Source organism: Haliotis rufescens, unplaced genomic scaffold (genome assembly GCF_023055435.1).
Source record: "Haliotis rufescens isolate VD_foot unplaced genomic scaffold, xgHalRufe1.0.p SCAF_16, whole genome shotgun sequence".
In the NCBI taxonomy this organism is placed as follows: Eukaryota; Metazoa; Mollusca; class Gastropoda; order Lepetellida; family Haliotidae; genus Haliotis; species Haliotis rufescens.
The window spans coordinates 5,498,096-5,520,059 of record NW_025963846.1 but is presented as its reverse complement, the minus strand read 5'-3'; the positions used below and the strand labels follow the sequence as shown (position 1 = coordinate 5,520,059).

At 39.8% G+C, this 21,964-nt stretch overlaps 1 protein-coding gene across 1 annotated transcript in view; it reads right to left on the bottom strand.

Moving 5' to 3' along the window:
- Positions 1-21,961, bottom strand: part of LOC124144223 (axoneme-associated protein mst101(2)-like) — a 35,245-nt gene extending 13,284 nt beyond the window's left edge. The window contains exons 1-3 of the mRNA XM_046513520.2: positions 21,929-21,961; positions 14,245-14,347; positions 5,856-8,807 (exon numbers count right to left, since the gene is read on the bottom strand). Coding sequence (XP_046369476.2) covers positions 5,856-8,727 — 2,872 coding nt within the window. The 5' untranslated portion in view covers positions 8,728-8,807; positions 14,245-14,347; positions 21,929-21,961. The remainder of the gene's footprint in view (positions 1-5,855; positions 8,808-14,244; positions 14,348-21,928) is intronic.
- Between the last annotated feature and the right edge of the window lie 3 nt (positions 21,962-21,964).

Sequence of the window (21,964 nt, the reverse complement as noted above, 5' to 3'; positions counted from 1 at the left end):
TATATAACCCCAACATAACAATCTTCCGTTTAATAATTACTACATAACAATCTTCCATTATATAACCCCAACATAACAACCTTCCGTTTAATAATTACTACATAACAATCTTCCATTACATAATCCCAACATAAACAACCTTCCGTTTAATAATTACTACATAACAATCTTCCTTTATATAACCCCAACATAAACAACCTTCCGTTTAATAATTACTACATAACAATATTCCATTATATAACCCCAACATAACAATCTTCCGTTTAATAATTACTACATAACAATCTTCCATTATATATCCCAACATAACAACCTTCCATTTAATAATTACTACATAACAATCTTCCATTACATAACCCCAACATAACAATTTTCTGTTTAATAATTATCACATAACAATCTTCCAGTATATAACCCCAACATAACAAACTTCCGTTTAATAATTACTACATAACAATCTTCCATTATATAACCCCAACATAACAATCTTCTGTTTAATAATTACCACATAACAATCTTCCATTATTTAACCCCAACATAACAACCTTCTGTTTAATAATTACTACATAACAATCATATGTCAATCCCTACATGATAAAACCATCTTCCATTTCACAATCCATACATAACAATCTTCCATTATATAACCCCAACATAACAATCTTCCATTATATATCCCAACATAACAACCTTCCATTTAATAATTACTACATAACAATCTTCCATTACATAACCCCAACATAACAATTTTCTGTTTAATAATTATCACATAACAATCTTCCAGTATATAACCCCAACATAACAAACTTCCGTTTAATAATTACTACATAACAATCTTCCATTATATAACCCCAACATAACAATCTTCTGTTTAATAATTACTACATAACAATCTTCCATTATATAACCCCAACATAACAACCTTCCGTTTAATAATTACTACATAACAATCATATGTCAATCCCTACATGATAAAACCATCTTCCATTTCACAATCCATACATAACAATCTTCCATTATATAACCCCAACATAACAATCTTCTGTTTAATAATTACCACATAAGAATCTTCCATTATTTAACCCCAAAATAACAACCTTCTGTTCAATAATTACTACATAACAATCATGTCAATCCCTACATAATAAAACCAGCTTCCATTTCACAATCCATACATCACAATCCACCTTTATATAATCCCTACATGATAACCATCCTCCATAATCAATGGCCACATCACCTTCCTTTTGACTCCAATTCAAACGACAAGACCACGACATTGATATACCCCCCAAAAAATCCAATTCCACTTCAGATCCACTTGAGAATTCGCTATCTCCATGGACAAATCTGCATCCTAATGAAGTCAGCAAGCCCCCCCTCACCTGCCATCAACCACAAGCTGTGACTGATATCTTCCACAACAAACACATCATTACTGGCACCATGAATCATGCCTGTATTGATCCATGGGTTCAGTGGCTGCAGGTGAGGTCTGGCTGTAATTGCTCCCATGCTTCAGATATACTGTTAATCAAACAATTTCCACTGGTTCCATTCCGTCTTACTAAATGAGTTTTTCTCATTACAGCACTGGCATGCAATTGTTGCATTAGCTACACAAATACTGATTTAACTTATTACCTGGGCAGGTTTGTTGAAATGACTGTGAATGGAGCTAATTCGAAACTCAATTGATTACAGTTTAAAAACAAATTCTTCTCATCATGCTGTGGAAGGAAATCAATAAAAGTTTGGTGGAGACAATGTCATTCATGTAAAAAACAGCATCAATCTGATTGGCTTATTCCCATCAGCAAATCCCAGGCCCAATACCAGGTGGAGTGGAGTGCAGTCAAGTGAGACCTGTCACAAACCAGGTGTGAGGATCCTGAGGTAATCAATATTGCTGACGTGATGGCCCGTGAGATCTTCAACGCCCCAGGCGCGAAGAAACCGTGCTGCCAGACCCCGCGGTCCACTGCTTGCACAATAAGGGTTATGCCAGTTGATACTACAGCAAACCCAGTCAGTGTCAAACACTTTTGATTCTACAAGGCCGAACTTGTATTTTGGCACTATTTTCAGAAGATGTTGGTCTTAGTGCTGTATGGACAAGTAAAAGCTGATCTTACGAGACCAAAAAGAAATTTTACAAAACAGGTGCATGGGATTAGTGGATTAAGTCACAGACTGCAAAACATCCACATATATATTGACTTATTCGGGTAATGTACAGAGATGAGTGAGAGATATCTTTTGAAAGTAAAGTAAAGCACATCGGCTGTCATACAATAGTACACCATGATGAGTGAGTAGACTTGTTGACAGCTCATAGCAACCTCAAACTCAGCCAACGACACTACAAGTGTACTTCACAGATTCAGAATTCAGACATATTTGTTCAGCAAAATGTTCCCGCACAAGTCATTATCATGGTTCACAATATGGGCATCAAACCCAGACTCATGCAGATAGTGAAGGTACCTGCACACCAATACAGGGGCATCAAACCCAGACTCGTGTAGACAGTGAAGGTACCTGCACACCAATACAGGGGCATCAAACCCAGACTCATGTAGACAGTGAAGGTACCTGCACACCAATACAGGGGCATCAAACCCAGAATCATGTTGACAGTGCAGGTACCGGCACACCACTACAGGGGCATCAAACCCAGGCTCATGTGGACAGTGAAGGTACCGGCACACCACTACAGGGGCATCAAACCCAGACTCGTGTAGACAGTGAAGGTACCTGCACATCACAAAAGGGGCATCAAACCCAGAATCATGTAGATTGTGAAGGTACCTGCACACCAATACAGGGGCATTAAACCCAGACTCATGTAGACAGTGAAGGTACCTGCACGACCCTACAGGGGCATCAAACCCAGACTCATGTAGACAGTCAAGGTACCTGCACACCACTACAGGGGCATCAAACCCAGACTCATGTAGACAGTCAAGGTACCTGCACACCACTTCAAGGGCATCAAACCCAGACTAATGTAGATGGTGAAGGTACCTGCACACCACTACAGGGGCATCAAACCCAGACTCATGTAGACAGTGAAGGTACCTGCACACCACTACAAGGGCATCAAACCCAGACTCATGTAGATGGTCAAGGTACCTGCACACCACTACAGGGGCATCAAACCCAGACTCATGTAGACAGTGAAGGTACCTGCACACCACTTCAAGGGCATCAAACCCAGACTAATGTAGATGGTGAAGGTACCTGCACACCACTACAGGGGCATCAAACCCAGACTCATGTAGACAGTGAAGGTACCTGCACACCACTACAAGGGCATCAAACCCAGACTAATGTAGATGGTGAAGGTACCTGCACACCACTACAAGGGCATCAAACCCAGACTCATGTAGACAGTGAAGGTACCTGCACACCACTACAAGGGCATCAAACCCAGGCTCATGTAGACAGTCAAGGTACCTGCACACCACTACAGGGGCATCAAACCCAGACTCATGTAGACAGTGTACAGGTACAACAGCCAGTCAACACTGTCACCCTGGTAACCACAGGCACAACAGCCACAGTCAACACTGTCACCCTGGTAAACACAGGTACAACAGCCACAGCCAACACTGTTACCCTGGTAATTACAGGTACAACAGCTAGTCAACATTGTCACCCTGGTAACGACAGGCACAACAACTAGTCAACACTGTCAACCTGGTTACCACAGGTACAATAGCCTCAGTCAACACTGTCACCCTGGTAACCACAGGTACAACCGCTACTGTCAATACTGTCATCCTGGTAACCACAGGTTTAACAGCTACAGTCAACACTGTCACCCTGGTAACCACAGGTACAATAGCCACAGTCAACATTGTCATCCTGGTAACGACAGGTACAACAGCTACAGTCAACACTGTCACCCTGGTAACCACAGGCACAGCTGCCACAGTCAACACAAACACTATCATCAAGGGAATCAAATTGACTTGAATCCTTCTGACTTGGGGACCTTTTTCGGGCTGTCAGGGGACAATGATCAAGGCGAGGGACTTGTCATCCAAGGTCACCATGTCCACATGAATGTAAAACAACCAACATGACAAACAATATGTTCTGTGTCCCAGCCTATACCAGATGACTCCGGTTCCAGTGACTGCTTGATGCCAGATCAGTTACCTAATATAATGATCCAGTGATCAATTGTAAATGCACCTAATCCATTTTTGTTTAGAATGTTATTTGATATGGATTATTCATGTTGGATGTTCAGTCATTCATAAAATCCTTGAATGATTAAATAGAACAGGCTTCACAACAGGAATTTATTTTACATGACTAATAACATTTTGCTTAATTTGAAATAATCAATGAAGCACAGTAAACAAATTTCAGGAAAATACACAATATAATCATAAACATTTAGAACTGGACGATTACTAGGCAACCGATCCAAAGTGTGAAACTATCCCTGGTAACTATCCCTGATAACTTTCCCTGGTAACTTTCCCTGGTAACTATCCCTGGTAACTATCCCTGATAACTTTCCCTGGTAACTATCCCTGGTAACTATCCCTGGCAACTATCTCTGGAAACTATCTCTGGTAACTATCCCTGGTAACTTTCCCTTGTAACATTCCCTGGTAACTATCCCTGGTAACTATCCCTCCCTCTCACTGACTGGGAAATAACTCACTACGTTGACCAAGGATGAAAACTGACACAAACACACTAGTCCGAGTCAGTTTGTTCATATTTAATATATTATCACTCTCTGATATAGTAGCCTCCCTGGCACATGAGGATAGTGGTATGTTTGTATGCATTACCAGCACCATATCAGGATATATGAGGTGAGGTGAGGTGAAATGAAGTTTCATGTGTTGCACTCATAACCATGATAACAGCGATGTGCATGCATGTGCATGCATGTGTGTGTGTGTGGCTGTTTGTACTAGTCCAGACTAATGCCGATTTATAGTGCTAGCCCACTGAGATACCATGCTGCAGTTTAACATGAATACCCCACTCACACACATTATACTGACTTCAAACCAACCAGTCCTTATTTTGGTCCCTTAATGCCAACTCTCAGGCATGGGTAACAACATGTACTATCATTTAACGTCTTTTGGTACGACGCAGCCGGGGATCAAACCTCTGACCGTCCGCTATCCGAGCAAACACTGTACCACTAGACCACGTAGGATATATCAGAATAGCAGTGTGTCCAAAATGCATTACCTAAACCTTGTCGACCTTGACATGTATAGACCAGTGAGGCCTTGCATACTTTAAAACTAATGTAGTTTTCTACCTAAATAGAAACAAGATTCTACAGTATTTTTTCACCAAGTTAAGAGTGACATTACTCTAAAAACGCATGTCTGTTTGTTATCATTTAACTATCAGGAGGATTTTCTCTTACATCCCTACCAACCTTCCAGGGCCTTATCTTGGTCTGAATATTCAGTTCTGAGGACTCTTGGTACTAAGTTATGAGGCTCCTAGACATAGAACAGAGACCACTGTACCAGCAGTGCATACAGTACCGAGCATGTGGAGATTTCCTTGATTAAATCGAAACCTAGTGATTGAATAAAAAAAGATCTGACATTAACTGTCCAAACTATTGATTGTATTTCTTATCAGAAGAGAAATATCACATAAATCTCAAATACGTTTGAGTTTAATTACAGTTGGTCGCCTTCTCCAAAACAGTGTGCGTTTTACCACGTAAAAACCTAGATGTAACCAGATTGCATTTGACCACTGGGAAAATTTAAGGTGAATAGTTGGCTGTTTATCCAAGGAGGAACAAGATGCAACAGTTGTCATTTTACCCCATTTCTCCCTGGATGACTAACCTGTATGTGTGATTTCATGACGCTTCAGATGACTTTTCTTGAAGAATGAGAAGCTGCATCCCTCGGCCGAGCAGTGATACTTTTTCTCCCCCAGCTGGTGCAACTCCTCAGCGTGGTTTTTTAGGAATTTGGCTGTACGGAAAGTCTTACTGCAGCCATCGATGTCACACTTAAATGGCCGTCCTGTGTTGTGGCTCTCCATGTGACACCTCATTGCGTTCACCGTCTTGAACGCTTTCTCACATTTCTCACACTGGAACGGCCTACTTTCAGCGTGAAGACGCAAGTGGCGTCTCATGTGCTCCTCTTTGTAAAACATCTTATCACATTCCCGACATTTGATTGTCTTCTGCCGCTCCTGGTGAATGTTCTGGATATGTTTGTGTAAGTTCGCCTTGTAATTGGACTGATAGCTACACAGTTCACACGTATAAAGTTTGGGTTGATCGGGGAAATGTGTACTTATGTGAACCTTTAGTCCTGATTCATACTTAAACTCTTTGTTGCACTCCTTACAAACAAGCGGCACTTTACCCTTGCACTCCTCCATGTGTTTCTCCAGAGTGTCCTCGCCCTCAGGGCATCGAATATATCGCGAACACAGGCGGCACAACTTAAGGTCTCCTTTGTTTTTATGCTCCTCTGTGACATGTTCTTCCAGCGCTTCCTGTGTCGTACAGACAAATGGACATTTAAAACACATTATGACATCATGAAGCAGCATGTGTTTCGCAAACACAACCCGTTTGGCAGCATCAAAATCACATCTATCACACTTAAACTTGGGTGGTTTTCTTATGATTTGATGAGCACGTTTCATATGTCTGGTTAATGCTGCCAACCCCCGAGTCTTGTGACCACACATAGAACACTCTCGAGTCTCTAAAATCTTCTTTTCTTTGTAAAGCTTTGAATTTACTAATTTGCTTTCACTTGTACTGGCCGGACTGTCGCCCTCTGCTGCAACACTGTCATCTTTGACTTCGCCGTCTTTATCGTTCTCTCCTCCTAGGTCCTCACCATCATCATCCATATCATCATCCCCCATATCACTTTTCACACCAACACCTATTGTACCATTCTCAGGTACACTCGCCACAAGTTCAGACGAAGCACCAACGCCATTGTTCTCTACATTTTCTTTACCCTCGCCATCTGCTAATGGCTTCTTCACAACTTTTTTCTTCTTTTTCACAACTTTTTTCACTTCACCATCACCATTTGCAACGTTTTTCTTCTTTTTCTTTTGAGGTGAAGGTTCGGCCGTCTGCTCCTTAGAAGCAGATGGCTCACCATCTGTAACATTCTTCTCTGACTTCTCTGCATTCTCACCTTCCCCCGATTTCCTCTTCTTCGCTTTTGCCTTTTTCAGCGGTTTGGTTTTGTCTGACATTTCCTTTTCATCTATGGTGTCTGACTTTGTCAAACCATTCACTTTCTCTTTTCCTTTCTCTTTCGGCTTTTTGGGTTTGGAACTTTTAGCTTTCTTTTTAGCTTCTGGTTTTGCTGCACTTTTGCCCTCAGCTTCTGCCGATTCTGATTTTAATGTCAATTCGGAAATTTCCATTTTCTCCGGCACATCGGATGTGACAGTTTGAACAGTTGTTTGAAGTGCATCCATGGCAGCACCAGATGCTGCTGGTTTGACTGCACTCTCAACCTTCATCTCAGAGTCAGTTCCACCAATACCGCTGTCGCTAGAACACTGAGCATTCTCATGGTTTTCAGGACTTGCCATCTGCTCGCAGGCAGCCTTTGACACAGCCTGCTCTGTTGTCTTGCTGGTAGCATCCTTCTTGGTTTTCTTTGCTGCTTTTTTCTCCTTTGCCTTCTTAACAGGCTCTTTAATGTCTGTTTTGCTTTGTGCATCTTTAGTCTCTTTAGACTCCTTGGCTTTACCCTTCACACCTTTACTTTTTGGAGACTTCTTGGGCTTAGGACTATCTGTCTTTTCTGCTGGAGTATCAGATGGCTTCTCTGTTGCAGAGTTTCCCTTTGACTTTGAACCTTGTGGCTTCTTTGTAACTTTGGGTTTTGAAACTGGCAGTGTTTTCTCATCTTCCTGTTCATCATGAAACTTCCTCTTCTTCGGCGTCCGCTTCGACCGCGACTTGGCCCCTGCCTCACAGGGTTTTGAATCAGTCTGAGCCCCTGCTGAAGGACCGCCATCCTTCAACTGCGCACCAGATGTCTCAGACACACTCTCACTTTTCACATGTCCATTTTCTGAAGTTTTCTTTTCCACATTCTTTTTCACTTTCTCACTATCATCAAAATTAAGTTTTTCCTTCATTTTAACATCATCGTTACGTCTTTTCTTAGGCGGTTTCCTTGGAGGTGTTTTAACAATGATATCACCCCGAGCAACCTCATCAATGATGCTTTCATATGAACACACACTTGCTGCTGGTACCTTTGTCTGGGTTTCAGGAGTCACAGGTTTCTTTGCTGGGCACTCCTGTTCCTCCGCATCCTTCAGTTCAGACTGTTCAGGAATTGGATTTGAGGTTGAAACAATAGGTTCAGGGTTACAGTTGTCACTTTCCACATGGTTTTCTATTGTAGGTACATCTTCACACACCTCCGGCACAGCATTATTGAAATCCAAACATTCTGTTATAGAATTCACAGCTGCTGCTATCTCATCAGGACCCTCGTTGGCGACCTCTACTGCAGCTCCATCCACAACGGGCGTTGGGACATCAGGAGGAGCAGTAGTAGGGTGACAGTTCTGACCATCCCCTGCGGTCTCGACCTTCTTCGACTTCTTTACTTTCTTGACCGTTTTAGGGGGGACAACCTTCTCCACATCCTCCCTGTCCCGCTCAACGATGTCCTTTTTCTTCACGTCCTTATCAATTTTAGTCCTCATTATCCTGGACTTCTCTCTCTCTCATGACCAGCAGATGACCTTCACATTCAGCACAATCACCCTTCACCAATAGAGTCCATCTGCAACAATGGGAGACAGACATTAATCACAATATTCAAAAAGGACCTTCATTAACAGCATGTTTGAGGCAGCACACCCAGTAAAATGAAATGTATTTGTTTGTTTACGCTGCACTCAAGCTAATTCCATCTATAGGACCATTGTCTGTAAATAATCGAGACCAGATAATCCAATAATTGAAATCATGAGCATCAATCTACACGACTAGGTGAGATGATATGTATCAGCCAAGTCAGCGAAGCCTGACCACCTGATCCAGTTAATTGCCTCTCTGAAGACCAATTCTAACACAAATCTTCAAGGGATACTTGTCTTCATTAATAGGGTTACACTGTTGGATATCAATGCACTGTACCCTCTCTAGTGTGATGAAGCTGCATGCCTATTGGGGGTGGGAGTGGGGTTAGATAGGAAAGGAGAAACAAAGGAAGAGTTAGTTTACAGGGGGAGGCTTTTTTCACTGTGAGGCTTTTTTCACTGTGCCCCAAAAATCATAATTAATTTTGTCTGGAACCAACTGAACATGAACACAGTGTCAGCAAGTGGCCCAGCAATAGAAATTGGCACTAGTCCTACAGCCCTTGCCAAATTGCAGAATAGTTAAGATATCATAAGAACTAGTAGAAATGACTAATGAAAAACCTCTAGTTGCAGATGTAAACGTTTGACCTGGGGATGAATATTGGCCACTGAGAACGCCTAGATAAATCCCTGACTTGTCACTCAACCTTTACCCAGCCAAACATCCACTGACCGCAACAAGCTGAATACTAACATAGCGGAACAAGATCAATCACTTTTACTTGCTGCATATGTATTCTTTCTGACTTGTCAAGTCATTCCTTGACATCTTCCTGAAGCAAGGGAGTTAACTGACTGTTTCCACTCTTGCCAAACTAGGCTGGAATTTCTGGGCTCGATTGTAGCAGCACCAGTGGCTATTACGAGTTAGGTCCCTCCTATTGACCAATCAGATTCCACCTCTCATATCACTTGTATTTGCTTCGTATAAAATGGTGGCGCCCAGTCAACAATCGATAATCAAAATCTATATTATGATAAAACTTGATTAGACTATGCATAGATTCGTCAGTTCAGCGGAAATATACCTCCTTCAGTCAAGTCTAGTTTGTCAAGGGAGGATACTGGACTTTTATAGCCAGTTAACTCCCTTGCTTCAGGAAGATGTTCCTTGATCAATATTCGCTCTTTGTTTATCAACCCAACACATATAGAAGTGTTATCAATCAGATGCAAATCATATTGATGAGCCTATATTCTTTCTAAGATTTTATCAAGGATTGAGAAACAAACTTCCAGACTGTGTATAAAAACAATCAATACATGAACACTCCGGGAATTTGGCAAGTATAACATGAAACACATGATAAACATCCCCACTGGAAATCATGTTATATACCGAAAATTAAAAAATGATATTGTGATACATATCATGGAAAGATTTACCCTCAATTTACTGATATATCAGTAATACCCCTCACCACTACCATTAAACCTCACTGATGACATGTCCACATGTAAGACACCAGGACCTCTATGTTGACTGACTGGTTTCCTAGCAACATGCAGACATGGTACATACATCAGCTTGAATTTGTTGACTGTTCATCAGTAACCAGTCTTGCTATGTATACAGTTTCGCTAGCTTTAACTCGTGAATTCCATGATAATTTGTAATATTCATCAAAATTTCAAAAAAATTCACCAAGAAATACATATATTCAAACATGTTCACATGATTCAAAAGGAGAACTCACAAATTACCATATGGATAAAAAATATACAATATGTCCACAATAATTGATGACATTGTCGACGGAGATTGTAAAATGCTATTTTATCTGAGGACTTTGTACACAAATTTTACTATCTTCATATAAAATGGAGGAGATCTTCATGATTAAGCTACTCTTTTGCAGTGTTAGAAAGATTGGACATCACGCCAACGAAGACGTATGCTTTTGTTACCTATGGAAATAACCAAGGAGAGAACAATCCATCTCAGTTGACATGCCAAATTTCTTTGGTAGTCTGCAGCTGAGTGCACCGAGTTTCATGCAAGGTTTGCAGTTTCAGATTGATGAAGTGATATATCAGGCCTGCATTAAATAATTGAAGGTGAGCCTCAGAAGCTAGTGTGACTGCCTGATATATAGTAGCTGCTTAGCATGACCAACATCATAACCATCAAATCAATATTTTGGTCAACTCTTTTGACAAGCATGAGATACATCAGCAGCGTTAACTCCCTTGCCTCGGGAAGATGGGGATATAAGTCGGGGACTGAAAGCAGGTCTTCATGACCAAATGCAACACTTGAAGAACCAGGCTACACAGACAAAGTTGTCGTCTACGCTGCAGGATTAAAGCTCTATCATGGTGCCCGGTGAAGATTCCACTGCAATATTTTGAACTAACATGTCTGCCTGCAGAATTCAGAGCGACTAGTGACATTTCCTTGTGGACTTCCAATTGTACAAGATGGCAACTCTGTAGCAGAGCATTTTTGTGACTTGTGAAATCAAAATTAATTTCTAACCCTGGACCAGTGCTTAACAAAATGAGCAGCGGAGTCATGTTCTCAGATCCTGTGTTGTAGATCGTAACTACCCCGGGGGCTTTTCAGGGTAGAACTGTTCTCAAGTATGACATTTCGTAAGGGCAACTAAAGATCATCTTGTGGTCAGACTCAATTGTCTATCACTGTATCCCAACGGCATTGATCGCTGCTCATGCTTTCAGCCACTGGTTTGCCATTTCACCAGGTATTTTACACTGATAAGATACCTCTCTGCATGAAGATCTTACAAGCCAACCAAGCCCTAACATCATGAATATTGTAGAACACCCAATCTGAATGAAAGATGTGTGTTCGTGGGTGTATCATCTTAATAAAAAGAATTCCCGCTTCATTTCTACTCAGAAATATCAATGTTATCAAAAGAAAGCCATTACAGAAAACAAATATTCCTTCAATGGTACTCCCATTTGGGTGTTGTTGCCATGGCACTCAGACATGACAGGGCATTTAAAATATTTACACCATAATAATGGCCTGACCTTAATTATTTACGTTCGGAACTGTGCGTTAAACTTTGTTTTTTGATTACAGAAAAATATGATGGTGATCAATATGCATCACTCACTTGTACCAAGAATTTAGAAGCCTCAACACTGTTTGGATGATTTGAAAGAAACATACCAATGTGGAGGCGCTGTCAGACCTTCACACACAGAGACATCTTATCCCTTGTTAACAGGTTTGAATATACTCAACAACAAAAGTTCCCATAACACCAATATTTTAGTGTATTTTTCAAACAAGTAAAGTTTGGTTTTCAATATTGTAGTACATGTATGGAATCAAGTCACAAAAACGCAACTGCTACAGAAACGCATGCATTGGATCAAAAGTTGACTTTTATGTAAGCCCCATGCATTTCACTACCCAAGAATGGGTATAAAAACATGTGCGTTAACGGGATTCCATATGCATTGTTTAGCATCGTGCTGACAACCACTCAGTAAAACAACAAAATTACGCAATTATTCAACATTACGAAATGCAACGCCTGTCCGAAAGTGAGTGTCTGCGAGCCATTGGTATGCTTGAAGCAGGATCGAGTCAACGTGATGTTGCAAGACAATTTCACGTCCACAGAAACACTATTTGGTGTTTATGGCAACGTTGGCAACAGACGAATGCAGTCAGAGACCATCCTCGGATTGGCAGGCCACACATAACCAATAATCGACAAGACAACTGGATTCGAACAACACACCTACGAAATCGATTCCAGCCAGCAACAGTGACTGCAAGACATCCCTGGCCTTCGACGAATATCTTCACAAACGGTACATCACCGATGTGCAGGGGTTGTCGCCAGAAGACCCGCCAGATGTCCCATTTTGACAGGAAACCACCGTCAAGCACATCTACAGTGGTGCAGACAGTGTCGAGGTGAATGTTACGTCAATCATTGTGTCATGGAAGAAGATCAGTTCGGGAGTGGCAGTGTTATGGTATGGGGTGGAATTACAGCAAGACAGAGGATCCGTTTGATAGTGGTAGAGGGAAATCTCAATGGACAGCGCTACCGCAACGAGATCATGGGCCCTGTTGTTCTACTGTGTTTGCGTCGTCATGGCCCAGGCATTACCTTTCAACATGACAACGCCCGGCCTCATATTGCTTGAGTTGTTCAGTATTCTCTTCAACAAAACAACGTGAATGTCATCCCCTGGCCGGCTCGCTCCCCTGATCTCTCACCAATAGAGCACATGTGAGATGAGATGGATCGGCGCCTTCGACGTCAACCACGTGTTCCACAAACACTCCAGGAACTTCGAAACATGCTCCAGCAGATATGGCCAGATATCTATACACTGACGAGTCTCGTTTTCACCTCAGCCACAGCGATGGATGGATTCGAGTGTACCAACGTCGAGGTGAACGGTACGTCAATCATTGTGTCATGGAAGATCGGTTCGGCAGGGTTATGGTATGGGGTGGGATTACAGCAAGACAGAGGACCCGGCTCGCCCAACTGATCTCTCACCAATCGAGCACATGTGGGATGAGATGGATCGGCGCCTTCGATGTCAACCACGTGTTCCACAGACACCCCAGGAACTTCGAAACATGCTCCAGCAGATATGGACAGATATCCCACAGGTCTTTGTGCGATGCCTGGTCCATTCAATGAGACGAGTATGTGGAGGTGGATTTGAAAATTGACATTTTGGCATGTTTATGTTTTTTAATGAAATCATGCAATTTCTGAAGTCAGTATGGCAAATCAAACCATTTGAACACTTACAGGAGTCTTTAATCTGCTGCAAACCGAAATTGTTTCAGATTTGGTAAAAGACATAACTTTGCATTAAATCTTATTCAATGTCACTGGAACTTTTGTTGTTCAGTAAATTTACAGGCAGACGTGTCATACCGTATTTGATGTAATAAGCGCCCCGCTCAAATAAGCGCCCACGGCGATATTTGCGAATATATTGGCTTGTGAACAATCCCAATTAGCACCCCTTCCGATTGATCAATGTACACAAGACTTATTTATTCGCGTATAATACGTGTGTTATATGCATCCTTAATTATGGGAAATAAAATTCTTGAAAAATATATCTGTCGTATATAAACATTTCAGGCTGTCAGCATAAACCACGAATTTTACGATCTTTCATCTCTGTTTTTTTTCACCAAAATAATATTCTTATAAGAGCCCCCTTTTTCTAATTTTGAGAGCGCCCAGGGTGCTTATTATGTCGAATACGGTAGCTGGAGTAAACAACAACCAAGCAAAACAAGATCCCAACTGATAGTTTAACATATTCCCCTTGCTTCACAGACACCTGTCGATAAGGAGATCATCACCTGAGCAGTATCAAATGCAAACTTACCATAATTGAAATTAAAATTACAGTTAATCATCAGTCACATAGTTGCTGCTGGTGATGTGGCTTGTACCATGAACACACTACCGCCACTCACGGTGAGCTTGAGCTGAAACAGACAAACACACAGTCAAACACAGACCACCATCATCAAGAAACGCCACTACAGAGTACAAACACACAAAAATGTCAAGGGTGGAACAGCAGTCTGACTTTCAGAATATTGGACCTTTGGTTCTAGTGACTGAAAATGAACTTTTGGGGTCCTGGCTGCGCATCACTTGGTATCTTGCGATATGAATTGTATCACTATTCGGACTGATGATACTACAGGTGTCACAATACTAGGGCTGGGACTGTACACCAACTGTGCGATCTGATAGTATCACGATACCTTGCTCATGATCCAATACGTATCACAATACTTGCATGTGCTCTTATCAGTGGTGCATAAGCCATCTTTTTCATAGACAGGATGGCCAAATACCTGGCACACTGATGATTTACAGTTGGCACTGTCAAGTATGGTGCAATGGATGAAAATATGAACGTTTTCGCATCTAATTTTCACGTGTAATTAGTGTTTGGTGAAACATTTATCAAAGAATACATTAAGGTAAGAATCAATACCTTTTACTTAGTGTGCGAGTGTGATCGATACTTGTTTCGAGAAGTAAGATATCAGTGTATCGTCCCACTACTACACAAAACATCACATCAAATAGTAAGAAATGAAATCACCGATAAACAGCTCCAAAACCAATTGATTCATACATTTATTGTTATCCCAAACACTTTAACAATGAAAACCACAAGAAAAAAGTTTTAATGAAGGGATGGTTTTTAAATGTAACAGTCAGTCGACGTGTCCTCAGTCACCACGTCCTCGTGTTCTGCCATGCTTACAGGTGGTGCTATGCTACTTCTGCCATTATTGGAAGTAACTCTATTAGTTCCTCTTCTATTTTTAGCATATCGTGATCTCGCACACTGACGATTCAAGTATCGTGTTCATGTAAGTATCGATGATATCGTAGGTATCGGTGAATCATTACAGCCCTAGTCTTGGCTGTCATTCCACAAAGTCTAAGTCAAGTATGGGAGTTATGATCATCTTAGTGCTAAGAATGCTTTGTTGAACAGGCCCCTGGTAGTGAGTGAGTGAGTAATGCCACTTTGAACAGTATTTCAGTTACCGTATTCAACGTAATAAGCGCCCAGGCGCTCTCAAAATTAGAACATAATATAAGTGAGAGAAAAAAAGATGGAGTTGAAAGATCGTCAATTTCATGGTTTATGCTGACAGCCTGAAAAGATGCAAAAGAAAAGTCTGTGCGTATTATACACAACAGATATATTTTCCAGAATTTAATTGTATTTACAGTATTTGAATCGTGTGACCATGATCTTTAAATCTTAACAATAGGCCAATGACGAGATCTCATGAATTGTGTGCATAATTTGGAACACAGCATAGCGATGAAGTCATTAGTTCATAACATTAGTCACTTATTACTTAACAATATGTCCACTTGGGTGACATTTTCTATATACTGAATAATAAAGATGTTCATTATTATGTATGTATATAGAGAAAAATACCATCTCATTGTCCAACTATGGTAATCTTAACATAAACAAACTGTGGGAGTGAATAATTAATTAAGCATTGATATTCATATATTTGTGATCTATACATCAACATTAAAAATTTACTGACATAGCATTATCACAACATACAATGACATCTCTAATTCAACATATTATTCATCAAAATGAGCCATTTTACCGATTAATATGAAGAAAGTGATGTGCCTTTGTTTGCTGTGAAGCAAGCTCCATCTACGTGTAGGAACAAGGCATCACTGTGAGAGTTTTGGTGAGACTTAAAGATATGCTAACAAGTGTACCTGGCACGTAAAAGATGCTGATTGATTGGTTCATCACTTCCTTATACACATGGTTATGGCAGGGTAACACACACAGGTACCAAACATCAAGTTGAAATGATTATTGAATCATGAAAATCAAAATCATTAATAGGAGTTGACCATGTGCCAACAAGTTTGTGAAAACTTGTTAACAATGACCCTTTTCCCCTTTTGAAAACGTTCCTACTTTTGCATGTTTTGTGTCCCTGGTGGGTTTCAAGCACACAGGACAGGGATGTCCCAAGCTATTCCCAAGGACCACTAGGTAAACAAATATGATAACTGTGGAGTGTATTGAATTTCAAAAGTTAGTCTGAACTTGCCTATTGGCATCATTTTCAGTGGATTTTATCGTTATTTCTTGGGTGAAACGATACAGCAAGGTCACGATACGATACGTATCACGATACATAGGCCACGATTCTATATGTATTGCGATACACATATTTACAAATTGCATGGAGATTTCTTGACTTTTAAAATTTCAGAGCAAGTTCAAATAGAAAAGCTAGACATGTTCATAGCGGCCATTTTGTTTTGTTAACTTGAAATGCATATTACAACACATTTTGAAATATTTGACTGACAAAAATGCTGGGGGTCATTAAATGGGTAGTAACTAATATATTTTAGCAAGTATATCGTCTTGTATCGATACAGAAAAGAATGTATCATGTATCGTATCATCACATGAAAACTCATGATGCACCGGTGCACTTATGTATTGTTTCAGTCCTCGTTATTTTGTTACTGTTTACTGTTAATATATACCCAACAGTCTGTGCCATAAACTTTTGATTCACCCAGCAGGAACATGGCTCTTAGCATCCCTTTTGGTAATTCTTTGTGTTATGATGTGGACTTTTAAGTTAACTAGACCACACTGAATTTTACTAGACTCTGGCTTCAGACTAGTGGTTGAAGTCGCAGACTGGCACAGGTAGTAAGCTGAATCTCCCAGACAGAAAACTTCCTGGACTAGGGCTTCCGTCTACTGTGAAAGTCACAGACCATCAATTCTCAGTGGTTAATAAAAAATATATACATTTTGGGAGGATACCTTAGTCCTTCCGGACAGTCTGCACTAACACACCTGTGTGACATATGTCTTACCCTGAGTGTGAATGATGTGACAAGCTTGTCATTACTTATCAATCAATATCCAAGTCACAAAACTCACTTGTAGAAAGTAAGTGATTTTTGTCACAAGTCAATTAATTTTAGTAATTAATTTCTACTAGTCCTATTAATACCTCATCGCTATGTATTTTGGCACATGGCAAAGGCTAGTAGGATGTTGAAGGGTGACAAGTTCCATCTCAGATAAAACGATATTATATCATCGGAGGGACAAGAATTTAGGGGATAATTCAGATTTTCTTTTTGACCAACCAGACATTATCAGTGAATTTTAGTTACTGCTATTGTTACAGGTCACCAAAGGGTCAATAAAATATTTTTTAAAAAGCTCAAAATTACTAAACAGCACACATACTGCATATCCGCACTGATACTTGAATAATTGGCCAGATTGTGGACCAAACCACATTTACAAGTTAGAGTAAACCAAGAGAGGAGGTTGCTGTAGACTGTTAGATCTGATGACTGTATTAGCCAGTGTTCCCAAAGAATGCCCATAATTGGCGACTGACTAGATATTGTGTAATGGTGCAATGATCGATAGTAGGTGCCCATAATTATGATAATCAATTGTTGAGGAAAATGTTATTGGTATACACCATTCACAGAAAATGTTTGATGTTCATATCAATATATAATTATTGATAATGAAACTGAACAGGAAACATTTTTCTTTGATAAAAAGAGACACTGTGATATAACTTGAAGAAATTACTATTATTAGTAGCCAGTCATAACCGATGTACAATTGACAAAATGGATCAAACCAGAGATCGCTGATGAAATCCTAACATATTTTCACTACAGAAAACTTCTTATGCTCCAAAGAATTGTGTCCCCAACAGAAAAAACTAATTTTTCTTGGATCAGCTTGAGAATATAGTCTCCTGGTGACTACACAGAAGACGTAAGTTACCTGCTAGATACGACAGTCGATATTTTAGATATGACAGTCAACATGCTAGATATGATAGTCAATATACTATATACAATAGTCGATATGCTGGTCATATTAAATATGTTAGGTACGACAGTCAATATGATATACACAACAGTCAATATGCTAGATAGGATAGACGATATGCTGCTATGACAGTCGATATGATAGACGATATGATAGTCAATATGCTATATACAATAGTCGATATGCTGGACATATTAAATATGTTAGGTACGACAGTCGATATGATATACACAACAGTCAAGATGCTAGATATGATAGCCGATATGCTGCTATGACTGTCGATATGTTAGATATGATAGTCGATATGCAAGATACAATAGACAATATGCTAGATATTATAGTTGATATTCGTGATACGATAGTCAATATGCTAGATACTAGGGCTGGGACGATAAACCTACTGTGCGATTTGATACATATCACAATTTCTTGCTCACAATCTGATATGTATCACGATACTTACAGGTGCTCTTATCTGTGGTGTGTTAGCCATCTTTTTCATAGAAAGGATAGCCAATTACCTGGCACAGTGACGATTTACAGTTGGCAGTGTCAAGTATGGGGCAATGGATCAAAATATTTATATTTATCCATGTTTTCACTTCTGACTTTCACTACGAAATAGTGTTTGGTGTAACAGTTATAGAAGCAAATACTTACAGTAAGTATTGATATTGTTTACTTCGTATCGAGATGCAAAATATCCACCAAGACATCAGTGTATCATCCTACCACTACCAGATACGAAAGTTGATGTTAGACATAAGTCAATATGCTAGATATGATAGTCAAAATGCTAGATATGATAGATACAACAGTCAATATGCTAGATATGACAGTTGATATGCTAGATACAACAGACCTTATGCTAGATATGATAATCGCTGCTTTATATGATAATCGATATTCTAGATACAACAGTCGAGATGCTAGATATAATTGATATGATAGGCAAAATATCCTCGGTATGATAAGTCGATATGCTAGATATGATAGTTGATATGAAAGATACTACAGTTAATATGATAGTCGATATGCTAGATGCGATAGTTTATATGCTAGATGTGATAGTCAATATGCTACATATGATAGTCGATATGCTAGATACAAAAATTGATATGCTAGAGATGATAGCCGATATCAGTCTGTGCTAAACACTTTTGAGCCTACTTGCAGGAACTTGACTCATTTACCACATTTCAGTGTTATATAGACTTTTCTTAGCTAAGTTCACCAGATCGAACTGAGTTTTACAAGAGTTGGTCTTCGGATTAGTGGCTAAAGTCGCAGACTGCGATATGCTAGATAAGCTAGCAGACTTGCTAGATAGGACAGTGAGTGAGTTTGATATTACGCCGCTTTTAGCAATATTTCAGCAATATCACGGCGGGGGACACCAGAAATGGGCTTCACACATTGTACCCATGTCAGGAATCGAAACTGGGTCTTCGGCGTAACGAGCGAACACTTTAACCACTAGGCTACCCGACCGCCCCAGATAGGACAGTCAATATGCTAGATACAATAGTTAGTATATTAGATACACGATACATGTGATAACACAGACAGATATAATGCATTTCAATACATTTCTGTCGCATGAAACTTATCACCATGTTGTTTTGCCATGTGAATTTAATCAGCAGAGTTTTATTTAACTTTATAAGGTTTTTTTAGTTGCAGTAGGTGACTAAATGAATCAGGTGGTCAAGCTTGGTGACTTCGTGGTGGATGTCGCTTATAATATAGTGAGGAGTCACACAACAAACAAACAAACACTTGCCCCAATCCCTCAATCCCCAAGTAAAGCACTAAAAGTCATGACAGTCAGTAAGATGGTTTTTTTGTAAATATTTTCTAAAAAGATCTAAATGAAATACGTGGAGAATCAGCAATCAAGGATACACTATAGAAATCCCTCAAAACTTCTAGTAAATTTGTCAATTTCTGCCCCTGTGTATTGCAATGTTGATGTTTTAGTAGTGACCTTGTTAGGATCATCAGACATGGCATGTACAGAGTAGGGGTATAAAAACTGGAGTGTCATTTTTAAGGAAAAGGTATCAGAGGTACACACTTCACTCACAGAGGGATGACCTACAAATGAATTTTACTTGAAGGTAAATACCTAAAGAAACATTAACATTAATTTTGTACTCACCTAGTTGTGATTCAATGGAGCATATACTGAGGGTCTGTTAAAATCTACGTATTGCCTTCTACTGGCTTATCAGATTGAACAAAACACATTCCAACTGTCACTTTTAACCCAATTATAAAATACTCTCAACTTTCTTTTATGTCTGACTTTCTGTTGTGTGAGGGGAACAACCTATTTCATGCTTGAATGCAGTTCAGCTTCAGTGACTTTATGGGGGTATGACCCCATGTGAAAAATGTTTACCAGCGAAACAATGCAATCCTCATTATGTAACATCTAATTAGGGAATGCATCACGTATATTTACCTAATACAAGCACATGGCGAACCGGTAAATGATTCTATATTTTCATAAATATTACAGACATCCACATGATTAGTGATGTGTAGGATAATCCTTTATTCTAAATAACTAACACTTTTCGATCTGAAATACTTATTTTGTAATTGTAAACCTTTTTAAAAAATATAGGGGTAAGCCATAAACAAAATAAGAATGTAATATATATAATATATCTAGGCTTCATATTATTTCATACCGGAACTGGGATTTTAGGATTTATTTATCATAAACTGGTCATGAACTGAAACTTGTATATGTAAACAGGTTACTGGGTTCGGTTTTGATATGGAGGTCAGACATTTCTCAGACAAAAGGGCCATGTAGATAAGCTGAGTGAGAAAACAAACAAAACCTTCTAAACTCTTCAGTTTGCAGACAGGTTTTCAAGCATGGACTGGGGGGGAATAATATCAAAATGATCTTAAGAAATTAGTGTAAAGACTAACTTATATGTCAGATTGTGAAATGATGTGGAGATCTGCTGGTTCAGGCCACAAACAGGTGTGAATCAATGAATGACAGCACCTTGCCTAGACCCAGTTATCATGGTCTAGTTTATGTTTACAAATGTGTCAATAGCGAGAACGCGGTCTCGGTGGATTATCCGCACAATGAAAACGCACAAGATACATGCTGAATTCATTTTGAAATACACCGTCTGTTAAATAAAATTATATATTTCATCATTTGCTTAATATTGATTATTTACTTCGAATCGATCGGGACAGGAAACCAAATGTCAATTTCATAGCTCAGCCACGCCGTTCCCGTTCTATTTACACTCACAACCTGTCAAATTGGAAACGGATCGCTCAATTCGGAGAGCATCCTTATTTAAATCTGCACTATGATAAATACACATACAGCTAAAATGGTGGCCGATCTATTAAGTCGATGAAAATACGACCTTTTTAGCGGCGGCATGGTATCAAATTTGCTCGTCTTCGACCATGACGGGAAAATAGGCCTTCAAGAGAGACTAGACCTACATTTTGCACACACATAACGTGGCATCAGGGCTGCTTTGGGGGAAGCCGTTGAGCAGGGCAGTTAGCAGTCTTGTTAAAGTTTAGCATGCATTAAAGTTTAAGCAATAGCAAAGACAATAAAGGCCTATTTGTCAGGAAATAAGTACACAAATAGAACACATACCTTCTCCCTGTATCTAATTTTAGTAGCATACAAGAC